Raw genomic sequence first — 12,767 nt, 5'->3', positions numbered from 1 at the left:
CAGTGTAAATAGTGTGATTTCAGAGAGATCTGACACGTAATTGAAGACAACATGATCCCAGTAAACACAGAACGTTCCCCTAACGTTCCCATATGGTTCCCGTTTGGTTATTTTTGTGGGGAACCAAATAAGAACGTTCTGGGAACGTTCTCTATTGGTTGTGTTTTTGTAACCAAAAGAGAATGTTCCCAGAACGTTCCCTGCAGGTTATTTTTAGATCAAATTTTTTTATAATATATACGCAGGTTTATTTGTATATTTCGTTACTGCGCGCGCTCCTCCAGCACGCGCTTCCACAGAAAGACGCGCACTCACGTAATTTAAAAAATAATGGTCATTTCGTTTTTTTACAGACTGACTAACATTGGTTTTTCGATCTTAATCAAATAATAAGTTATAATGAATAAATATACCAGTGTAAATAGTGTGATTTCAGAGAGATTTGACACGTAGTTGAAGACAACATGATGTTAACTGAGAAGTTTTTGTTTACTGACCAAAAGTAGGGAAAACAATGCAATGTAATCTTTATTAATTTTTTAATATATGTCTGTAAATAAAATGTACACATTTTGTTAAAGTCATACATTGAATTATTTCTATTGATTAAATAAGTTCAAAACAAGACAGCTACTGATTATTGACGTCCATCCGTTTTCCCGCTTAAATCAGACGTGAATAGAGCAGTGATAGCTTCAATGCTTCACTCGTGTCGAATTGTCGGTATGTTCGTGGATCCACTGCAGGTAGTTGGAGACACGCGTGTAGATGCCGTAGGACCCCGGGCGGGCGCAGCCTTTCCCCCAGCTCACGATTCCCAGCAGGAAGGTGGTGTCCCTGTAGCGGGTCACGAGCGGCCCACCGCTGTCGCCCTTACAGGAGTCCTGCTTGCCCTCGATGTACCCCGCGCAGAACATGTTGCTGGTGAGGCTGAGGTTGCTGCTCTGGACACACTCCTGCGTGCGGATGCGGGGCACCAGGAGGCGGAGCAGGAGGCGGGAGGTGGGTCCGTCCTCGCTGCGCTTGCCCCACCCACTCACCGTGTGCTTGCTGACGGCCCACAGCTCGCGCTCCGCCAGGTGGCGCTGCGGCAGGCAGATGGGGACGGCGTAGGTGGTGTAGACGATGGGTTGGCGCAGACGCAGGAGGGCGATGTCGCTGTCCGCCGTCTTGGGCACATAGTCGGGGTGCATGAGCATCTCCTCCACCTGGATCACCTGCTCTGTGCCTTCATCCACTTCGACATCATGCTCACCTGAGGCACAGAACACACATCTTAACAAATACATTCAAACTTAAAGCGCAAGCGCACTCGCGACCACAGCCAATCAGAAGAGCGTGTGGGCGGAGTCTCTCTGCAGGCGCACTGCACTCGCGACCAAAACCACAGCCAATCAGAAGAGCGTGTGGGCGGAGTCTCTCTGCAGGCGCACTGCACTCGCGACCACAGCCAATCAGAAGAGCGTGTGGGCGGAGTCTCTCTGCAGGCGCACTGCACTCGCGACCACAGCCAATCAGAAGAGCGTGTGGGCGGAGTCTCTCTGCAGGCGCACTGCACTCGCGACCAAAACCACAGCCAATCAGAAGAGTGTGTGGGCGGAGTCTCTCTGCAGGCGCACTGCACTCGCGACCAAAATCACAGCCAATCAGAAGAGAGTGTGGGCGGAGTCTCTCTGCAGGCGCACTGCACTCGCGACCAAAACCACAGCCAATCAGAAGAGTGTGTGGGCGGAGTCTCTCTGCAGGTGCACTGCACTCGCGACCAAAATCACAGCCAATCAGAAGAGAGTGTGGGCGGAGTCTCTCTGCAGGCGCACTCCACTCACGACCAAAATCACAGCCAATCAGAAGAGTGTGTGGGCGGAGTCTCTCTGCAGACGCACTGCACTCGCGACCAAAACCACAGCCAATCAGCAGAGCGTGTGGGCGGAGTCTCTCTGCAGACGCACTGCACTCGCGACCAAAACCACAGCCAATCAGAAGAGAGTGAGGGCGGAGTCTCTCTGCAGGCGCACTGCACTCGCGACCAAAACCACAGCCAATCAGAAGAGCGTGTGGGCGGAGTCTCTCTGCAGGCGCACTGCACTCGCGACCAAAACCACAGCCAATCAGCAGAGCGTGTGGGCGGAGTCTCTCTGCAGGCGCACTGCACTCACGACCAAAATCACAGCCAATTAAAAGAGAGTGTGGGCGGAGTCTCTCTGCAGGCGCACTGCACTCGCGACCAAAACCACAGCCAATCAGAAGAGCGTGTGGGCGGAGTCTCTCTGCAGGCGCACTGCACTCGCGACCCAAATCACAGCCAAATAAAAGAGAGTGTGGGCGGAGTCTCTCTGCAGACGCACTGCACTCGCGACCAAAATCACAGCCAATCAGAAGAGAGTGTGGGCGGAGTCTCTCTGCAGGCGCACTGCACTCGCGACCAAAATCACAGCCAATCAGAAGAGAGTGTGGGCGGAGTCTCTCTGCAGACGCACTGCACTCGATACCAAAATCACAGCCAATCAGAAGAGAGTGTGGGCGGAGTCTCTCTGCAGGCGCACTGCACTCGATACCAAAATCACAGCCAATCAGAAGAGAGTGTGGGCGGAGTCTCTATGCAGGCGCACTGCACTCGCGACCAAAACCACAGCCAATCAGAAGAGCGTGTGGGCGGAGTCTCTCTGCAGGCGCACTGCACTCGCGACCAAAATCACAGCCAATCAGAAGAGAGTGTGGGCGGAGTCTCTCTGCAGGCGCACTGCACTCGCGACCAAAACCACAGCCAATTAAAAGAGAGTGTGGGCGGAGTCTCTCTGCAGGCGCACTGCACTCGCGACCAAAACCACAGCCAATCAGAAGAGCGTGTGGGCGGAGTCTCTCTGCAGGCGCACTGCACTCGCGACCAAAATCACAGCCAATCAGAAGAGAGTGTGGGCGGAGTCTCTCTGCAGGCGCACTGCACTTGCGACCAAAACCACAGCCAATCAGAAGAGCGTGTGGGCGGAGTCTCTCTGCAGGCGCACTGCACTCGATACCAAAATCACAGCCAATCAGAAGAGAGTGTGGGCGGAGTCTCTCTGCAGGCGCACTGCACTCGATACCAAAATCACAGCCAATCAGAAGAGAGTGTGGGCGGAGTCTCTCTGCAGGCGCACTGCACTCGATACCAAAATCACAGCCAATCAGAAGAGAGTGTGGGCGGAGTCTCTCTGCAGGCGCACTGCACTCGCGACCAAAATCACAGCCAATCAGAAGAGAGTGTGGGCGGAGTCTCTCTGCAGGCGCACTGCACTCGATACCAAAATCACAGCCAATCAGAAGAGAGTGTGGGCGGAGTCTCTCTGCAGGCGCACTGCACTCGATACCAAAATCACAGCCAATCAGAAGAGAGTGTGGGCGGAGTCTCTCTGCAGGCGCACTGCACTCGATACCAAAATCACAGCCAATCAGAAGAGAGTGTGGGCGGAGTCTCTCTGCAGGCGCACTGCACTCGATACCAAAATCACAGCCAATCAGAAGAGCGTGTGAAAAAAAATTAAACATTAAATAAAGAGCAACTGTACCTGCGACTATTTTGAGAAACTTGACTTTGAGCTTTTCCAAGCAGTGAGCGGCTGTGAGGATCCATGAGGGTCTGTAGATCACGCCTCCGCAGAAGGGCTTCTCTCCGTACCTCAGCAGCACCTGTCCACACACACACACACACACACACACACACACACACACACACACACACACACACACACACACACACACACACACACACACACACACACACACACACACACACACACATACACACAGAGACACACACACACACACACACATACACACACACACACACACACACACACACATACACACAGAGACACACACACACACATACACACACACACACACACACACACACACATACACACAGAGACACACACACACACACACACACACACACACATACGCACACACATACACACACATACACACACATACACACAAACAGACACACACACACACACACACACACACAGATGATTGACGGTACAGTCCAGACTGACCCATCTGCTGCTGCAGCTGCTGACCTGCCATGGACAGTGACCTTTAGGACACTCGGCTCCACCCACGATTCGAGTCCTCAGATCCTGAGGGTTCGGGGCCGCAGCTCCGCCCTGAAGAAGAGGAACCTTCCCACACGGGAACGCCTCTGCAACACACACACACACACACACACTTATGATCAACTCTGTGGAACTGAGCGTGTATGTGTGTGTGTGTGTGTGTGTGTGTGTGAGAGAGTGAGAGTGTGTGTGTGTGTGTGGGCATGTTTTTGTGAAATATCAGGACACAAATGTGTATAATGACATGGGTATTACAAAAAGAGGGTGAAATATGAGGACGTTCCCCATGTCCTCACTTTTCAAAATGCTTAGAAATCACAGAATGAGGTTTTTTTCACAGAAAGTGAACTGCACAGTCTCCTGTGTGTGTGTGTGTGTGTGTGTGTGTGTGATGGGTAGGTTTAGGAGGAGGGGCAGTGTGTGTGTGTGTGTGTTTGTATGGTATAAAAAACATTACGCCTATGGAATGTCCTCACATTTCACAAAAACAAACATGTGTGTCTGAGCGTGTGTGTGTGTGTGTGTGTGTGTGTGTGTGTGTGCTTCGTGGTGTGCTCACCGTGTGTCAGGCAGTTCTGACCATCTGACCCCAGGAAGTACCCATGGGCACAGGAACAGTTGCGCTGGCCGCCCTCCTCCGTGCAGAAGTGCTGGCAGTGGCCGTTATCATACAGGCAGGAGTCCGGCACGCCTTTCATCTCTGAGGAGGCAAAGATTGGGAGGAAATGTTCCTGAGGAGTTTCTTCTGGAACTTCAAGGACGGGACGGTTTTCATTTGAACGGCTAATTCTCTCCAGAAACGCCTCAGAGTTATCAAAGTGTTGACCGCACTAAAAAGATTGTAAAGAAATTCTATAATCTTGGCTTCCCACTCTGGCTTTAGTCACACACCCCTTACGAAAGGAAAATATATTTACCAATATATTACTTGAAATATATTATAATATATTGTTAATATATTGATGGTACATATATACAATATATGTAATATATTGCAGTATATTGCAAAATATACAAATGATTGCCGCTTTCAATATATTGCAATATATTGGAAAATATAAATATTAAATCCCATATATGGGAATATATCGCCTTATGTATTACATGATATTTTCCAATATACTGCAATATATTTTTGTTTCGTAAGGGACTAAATGCACATAAAACACTTTCTCAATGAAATGATTGTTAGGCTGCATTAACTAGGTCAGCCGGAACCGGGAACACTTCCCATAACACCTGATGTACTCGTTACATCATCAGAAAAACGGCATCTACGCTAATGTTAGTCTCTCTGTTTTATCCCGAGGTTTACTGCAGTCATAATAATAATAATACGCTGTTTGTTAATTGGCCAGAGGAGAACTGCCCCCCCGACTGAGCCTGGTTTCTCCAAGGTTTATTTTCCTCCATTCTGCTCCTGATGGGGTTTGGGTTTTCTTGCCACTGTTGCCTCTGGCTTGGCGTGCTCAGTTGGAGACACTACATTTTTCTTAATTTTTTCAACTGAATATCCAAATAAATCTAATTAATAAACTAAATTAACCATATAAACTAAATTACTGATCTAAAGCCCACACTGTCACTGTATGATAATTGAAATGAACTGATGACATCAGCGTTTTCTCCAGAACGGCTATACGACTGAATAAAATTGTGCTGCATTATTTTCCTGTTTAACACTGTGAAGCTGCTTTGAAACAATCTGCATTGTTAAAAGCGCTATATAAATAAAGTTGACTTGACTTGACTTAGATGGGCGGATGTGTGGATGGATGGATGATGGATGGGTGGATGGGTGGATGGGTGATGGATGGATGGATGGATGGGTGGATGGGTGGATGGGTGGATGGGTGATGGATGGATGGATGGATGGGTGGATGGGTGGATGGGTGGATGGGTGGATGGGTGGATGGGTGATGGATGGATGGATGGATGGGTGGATGGGTGGATGGGTGGATGGGTGGATGGGTGGATGGGTGGATGGATGGGTGGATGGATGATGGATGGGTGGATGGGTGGATGGGTGATGGATGGATGGATGGATGGGTGGATGGGTGGATGGGTGGATGGGTGGATGGGTGGATGGATGGGTGGATGGATGATGGATGGATGGGTGGATGGGTGGATGGGTGGATGGATGGGTGGATGGATGATGGATGGGTGGATGGGTGGATGGGTGGATGGGTGATGGATGGATGGATGGGTGGATGGGTGGATGGGTGATGGATGGATGGATGGATGGGTGGATGGGTGGATGGGTGGATGGGTGATGGATGGATGGATGGATGGGTGGATGGGTGGATGGGTGGATGGGTGGATGGGTGATGGATGGATGGATGGATGGATGGATGGGTGGATGGGTGGATGGGTGGATGGATGGGTGATGGGTGGATGGATGGGTGGATGGGTTATGGGTGGATGGATGATGGATGGGTTATGGGTGGGTGGATGATGGATGGGTTATGGGTGGATGGATGATGGATGGATGGATGGGTTATGGGTGGGTGGATGATGGATGGGTTATGGGTGGATGGATGATGGATGGGTGGATGGGTGGATGGATGATAGATGGGTGATGGATGGGTGGATGGATGATGGATGGGTGGATGGATGATGGATGGATGGATGGATGGGTGGATGGGTGGATGGATGGGTGGATGGATGATGGATGGGTGATGGATGATGGATGGGTGGATGGGTGATGGATGGATGGATGGTTGGATGGTTGGATGGATGGATGGATGGATGGGTGGATGGATGGGTGGATGGATGGGTGATGGATGGGTGGATGGGTGGATGGGTGATGGGTGATGGGTGGATGGATGGGTGGATGGATGGGTGGATGGGTGATGGGTGATGGGTGGATGGATGGGTGGATGGATGATGGATGGGTGGATGGGTGGATGGTGGATGGATGGGTGGATGGATGATGGATGGGTGGATGGGTGATGGATGGGTGATGGATGGGTGATGGATGGGTGATGGGTGGATGGGTGGATGGATGGATGGATGGATGGGTGATGGGTGGATGGATGGGTGGATGGATGATGGATGGGTGGATGGGTGGATGGTGGATGGATGGGTGGATGGATGATGGATGGGTGGATGGGTGATGGATGGGTGATGGATGGGTGGATGGATGGATGGATGGATGGATGGATGGGTGGGTGGATGGATGGGTGGGTGGATGGATGATGGATGGGTGGATGGGTGATGGATGGGTGGATGGATGATGGATGGGTGATGGATGGGTGGATGGGTGATGGATGGGTGATGGATGGGTGGATGGGTGATGGATGGGTGATGGGTGGTGGATGGGTGGATGGGTGATGGATGGGTGGATGGGTGGATGGGTGATGGATGGATGGGTTGATGGGTGATGGATGGATGGGTGGATGGGTGATGGATGGATGGGTGGATGGGTGATGGATGGATGGGTTGATGGGTGATGGATGGATGGGTGGATGGGTGATGGATGGATGGGTGGATGGGTGATGGATGGATGGGTTGATGGGTGATGGATGGATGGGTTGATGGGTGATGGATGGATGGGTGGATGGGTGATGGATGGATGGGTTGATGGGTGATGGATGGATGGGTGGATGGGTGATGGATGGATGGGTGGATGGGTGATGGATGGGTGATGGATGGGTGATGGATGGATGGGTGGATGGGTGATGGATGGATGGGTGGATGGGGGATGTATGGGTGATGGATGGGTGATGGATGGATGGGTGGATGGGGGATGTATGGGTGATGGATGGGTGATGGATGGATGGGTGGATGGATGGGTGATGGATGGATGGGTGGATGGGTGATGGATGGATGGGTGGATGGGTGATGGATGGATGGGTGATGGATGGGTGGATGGATGGGTGATGGATGGATGGGTGGATGGGTGATGGATGGATGGGTGGATGGGTGATGGATGGATGGGTGGATGGGTGATGGATGGATGGGTGGATGGGTGATGGATGGATGGGTGGATGGGTGATGGATGGATGGGTGATGGATGGATGGGTGATGGATGGATGGGTGATGGATGGATGGGTGATGGATGGATGGGTGGATGGGTGATGGATGGATGGGTGATGGATGGATGGGTGATGGATGGATGGGTGATGGATGGATGGGTGGATGGGTGATGGATGGATGGGTGGATGGGAAGTGTCTGAGAGACCGTGATTATCCTCCTCCTGAAACTGCCTCATCGTCACGGCATCCTCAATAAACCCGTCTCCGGTGTGTTGACTCCGATCTTTCGAATATTCCGATCTATTATGACCTCTGACCTGTAAAGTTGTCCGAATAATAATCATACGCTGTTTGTTAATTGGCCAGAGGGACACTAAATTTCACAAAAAATCAACTAAATATCCAAATAAATCTAATTATTAAACTAAATTTAATAATTTACCGTTTTCTCCAGAATGGCTAGACGGCTGAATAAAATTCTGCTGCATTATTTTGCTGTTTAACACTGTGAAGCTGCTCTGAAACAATCTGCATTGTTGAAAGCGCTATATAAATAAGGTTGAGTTGACACACTCACCGCGCTCACAGGTGCGTCCGCTGAAGCCGGCCGCGCACAAACACGTGAAGGTTTCGCCGCTCTGGCTCGTGCACAGCCCGCCGTTCTCACACGGGTTGGATGCGCAGTGATCCTTCACTGCAGACGCACACACAGATCCGCTCAATCACTGCACTCACTCATGCCAGAACTCACACGTCTCCAAAACTCACCATCATAGATCGTCCAGAACTCATTCTGTGTGAGACATCGGTCAGACATTAGAGACACACTCCATCATCAGAGCACACAGGGCTTCCTCAGGCCTTAAAGCGTAACTGTTTTAGTTTATTCTTAGCTAAAAACACTTCGTTCTTTCAGAAATATATGTGCTCATTAATGTATATTTACTTCTTTCAAGTAATAAAGTATTCTCGTAAGTTTATAATATGCCATTGTAAAAACATACGGGTGAGGGTTCGAATGCGGGTCGCCATGTTGATCCTCCATCTTGAAAGTACATTAGCCAAAGAGGGACATACCCGTAAATTCAAGCTTTGCCTTTGGCGTTTTAACACTCGATGGCTCCGTGTCCAATGTGGACGAGGTCGAGCTGGAAGCCATGTTAATCTTGGACTAAATCGGCAATATTCACTGGATGGTCATATACAAGTTCACCACTAGATGGAGGAAAATATCACACAGTGGAGCTTTAAGCAAAAACTCAAACTCAAACTTTAACTCAAATTTAAACTTCCTCCACCCCAGTAAAACCAATGCAATTTATTTTTCTTCAATAATATTTTATCTTTTTGATTTTGTATTTTGAGATGATTTGATGGTATTTTTAAATATTTATGCAATAATTATGGTCTATTTTTGCCATTGAAAATTATACAATCTTTTTGGGTAATTTTTTATTTTATTTTTATTATTGCAGTATTTCAGGTTAAAATAGAGACTAGGTCTTCAAAATATATTTTTTTGAAGGCAGATTAGCCCCTCTTTTGGAATTATTTAAGAAATCCTGCAGCCATGTGTGTGACCACTAGAGGTCTCTATGGAGAGGCTTTGGTCTCTTTTCAACACATTTAATGATTTTTTTGTTGTTGATGGATTGGAATATATATTTAAAAAATCTCAAAGACTATTGCCAAATAGTTGATTAAACATTGATCAAAATTAAAATACAATTTATACAAAACAAAATAAATTTTAAAGAAAGACTTTCTAGAAAACCCAATTCAATGAAGTGCTCAAACTCCACGTTTCCACATATGAAATTAAAAGATTATAATATTTAGACACAGCCTAACTATATGAAACTAAATAGGCTACGTTTTCTTTAACGCTCTGTCCGACGAAGTCATCGGCGCCTTTTGATGGATTTTTTCCTTATTCTAGCGGAAACAACTTACAATACTCCGTCATTTTTAGCCATACAGAGATCAGAGCAAGACAGAATTATAAACTCTAAACGGTCTACTTTTATTTGTGTACACTCACGATAACAGCAAAGGCCGTGGACTCAGGGAATAGATTATTAGTGTATTTTGGGAACACAACATTTTTCAACTAAATATCCAAATAAATATAATTATTAAACTAAATTAACCATACAAACTAAATTACTGATCTAATTATTGACGTCAGCATCTTTGACAAGAGTGAATGAACGGTTTCCACTATTGAACAGTTGCATTGCTGGACTATTTTCTGTTCGTTACGTTTAAAGTGGACATTTCAAGCTTTATATCCACATATTCCTCATGTTTGTGAGGCAGTATCTGCTGAGTTTGGGTTTATCTGAGACGCTTCAGTTCATGTGTAAAGCATGTGATCGCTCCCGCCATTATTGTCTGCTATAGACTATTTGCTTCTTATTTATTAAATCCAGGCAATTATCTGATTAAACGTTGATTAAAATTAACATACAATTTATACAAATCGAAATCACATTAAAGAAAGGCTTTCTACGCAAAATTTCTTTCAAAATCATTTCTGACATATTGCGCATCTTTTCACTTTTCATAATCAATCTATCCGAGATGAAATTTAAAAATAACATTATAATATTTAAACATAAACAGGAACTTCCTGTAAATGTTCTGAGAGTCTGAACCGTACAGAAAATGCTTTCACACTAGAAACGAAACGAACATTTGTTCAGTTTGATCCGTTTCTGAGACAACCTCTTTTTGTCGGACCAAATTTCGTCTGTTTGGTTTCACACCTGCAATTTTGATTCGGACCAAACAAGGTGTGTGTGAAGCGCCCTTAAAGGGACAGTTCACCCCAAAATGTACATTCTGTCATCATTTACTCGCCCTCATGTGAGTAGAGCTCACCCAAAAATGGACAACACAGAATTTGGTAAAAAATAAAACGTATTCCATAGGGTCCTAAAAATTATTATTTTTATTTTTTATTTTTTTTGCTGTAAAATTGTATATGTTTCATGATTTTAATTATTTAGACATGCTTTTTGACTAATACAAATAAATCTCTAAACATCCTTAAATCAAGATCCATTTACTTGAGATGCAGAATGAAGACTTTTTCTGAGAAATTGAACACAATGAAGTGAGTTTGAGCTTAAAATAAGAACCCATGAGCAGATATTGTTCATGTTTTAATCATAAAATAACTTTCAAAAGATTTCTGATTTCTGATCTTCAGTCATTTCTCTCCTCCAGTAAATGTCTTCTCCTCCTCCTCATTTCGATTTTAATAATCTTTGAGATATTAGCGCTGGAAAACGACATCAGTTTTCTGCAGTGAGATCAGACGGTTCTGTAATATTAATTATAAATTCATTCCTTAAATGAAACAAATACAGAAGCGCTTCAGTGTAAATCTGGCATTGCACTACACTGCAAAAAATGCTTTTCTTACTTAGTATTTTTGTCTTGTTTTCAGTCCAAATATCAAAAAAATCTTACATTAAGAAGCATTTACTAGACAAGCTAAAGTTTGTGTCTTGTTTTGGCGTAAAATAGCTCAAAATTAAGGGAGTTTTTGCTTAAAATAAGCAGAACAATCTGCCAATGGCGTAAGAAAAATAATCTTAATTCACACAGAAAACAAGATTATTTTGCTTATTTTAAGCAAAAACTCCAAAAGTTATTTTCCCCCAAAACAAGACAAAAACTTTTGCTTGTCTAGTAAATGCTTCTTATGTAAGATTTTTTTAGATATTTGGACTGAAAACAAGACAAAAATACTGAGCAAGAAAAACACTTTTTGCAGTGTAAAGAAATAGACGTCAATCCTTCAGGCTGGGAAAAGCTGTTTAACTCGACACTCGTCTTCTAGCCAACATGCATCAAACCCTGACCGTGTGTGTGTGTGTGTGTGTGTGTGTGTGTGTGTGTGTGTGTGTGTGTGTGTGTGTAGTACTGACCGTGGCCTCCGTGTGTTCGAACACCTCGCGCGCCTCCTCATAGGAGCACTTCTCCTCCAGACACTCCCTCTCCAGATTACCCATCTTCAGCTCCTCAAACCAGCCGGAGTTCGCCCGCTTGGTCCGGCTCAAAAGCTCATGAGCCCCGTCCCTTCCCATGAACACTGAACACACACACACACACACACACACACACACACACACACACACACACACACACACACACACACACACACACACGAGACCGCATTAACACTCATAATAAACACTCCTGCGACTGTGATAGCTGGATTAGTTACCTGTAGCCGAATGACACCCGTAAAGACTCAAGAGGACGTAAAACTCTGACAGGAGACGCATGTTGACCAGCTTCAGTTTGTGTTGTGCTGCAGGTTCAAAGGTCGGATGTCTAAATACTGTCCAGCCCTCAAACCCTCCCTCACTGAACCACAGACACGGGACAACACTAGAAGGAAATGATATATTTGTTGACGCATTATGCTCATTTTAATCACGTTCTGCGAGTGTTTATTATTATACTCGCTCACACGTGTCCTTAAAGGTGAAGTGTGTCATCCTTTGACCTGATGTTGTGCGAATGTTCACACTGAACGCCGTAATCTCGGCCCTAAACTCGGGAATCTTCGCGGAGTCCATCCAAAGTTGTGAATTTAACTTGGAATATCACGTTAAACATTTGGAAATAAGGCAGCATTTCCATCCCATGTGTTCAAGAGAAACACTTCCTGCCTCA

The 12,767-nt window shown here is 46.4% G+C and overlaps 1 protein-coding gene across 1 annotated transcript; it reads right to left on the bottom strand.

Annotated features, from left to right (window-relative positions):
• Positions 1-466: 466 nt before the first annotated feature.
• Positions 467-12,403, bottom strand: f7 (coagulation factor VII). Its single transcript, XM_079812961.1, has 8 exons — positions 12,313-12,403; positions 12,014-12,177; positions 8,844-8,868; positions 8,653-8,769; positions 4,657-4,797; positions 4,062-4,183; positions 3,546-3,666; positions 467-1,255 (listed from the first exon to the last, which is right to left on the bottom strand). Exons 1-8 carry the CDS (start codon positions 12,371-12,373, stop codon positions 696-698), a joined length of 1,311 nt encoding a protein of 436 aa, XP_079669087.1. The 5' UTR covers positions 12,374-12,403; the 3' UTR covers positions 467-695.
• Positions 12,404-12,767: the final 364 nt, after the last annotated feature.

This window comes from Gobio gobio (genome assembly GCF_949357685.1).
Source record: "Gobio gobio genome assembly, chromosome: 3".
In the NCBI taxonomy this organism is placed as follows: Eukaryota; Metazoa; Chordata; class Actinopteri; order Cypriniformes; family Gobionidae; genus Gobio; species Gobio gobio.
The sequence above is the reverse complement of the archived record's forward strand: the minus strand, read 5'-3'. Positions and strand labels throughout refer to the sequence as shown.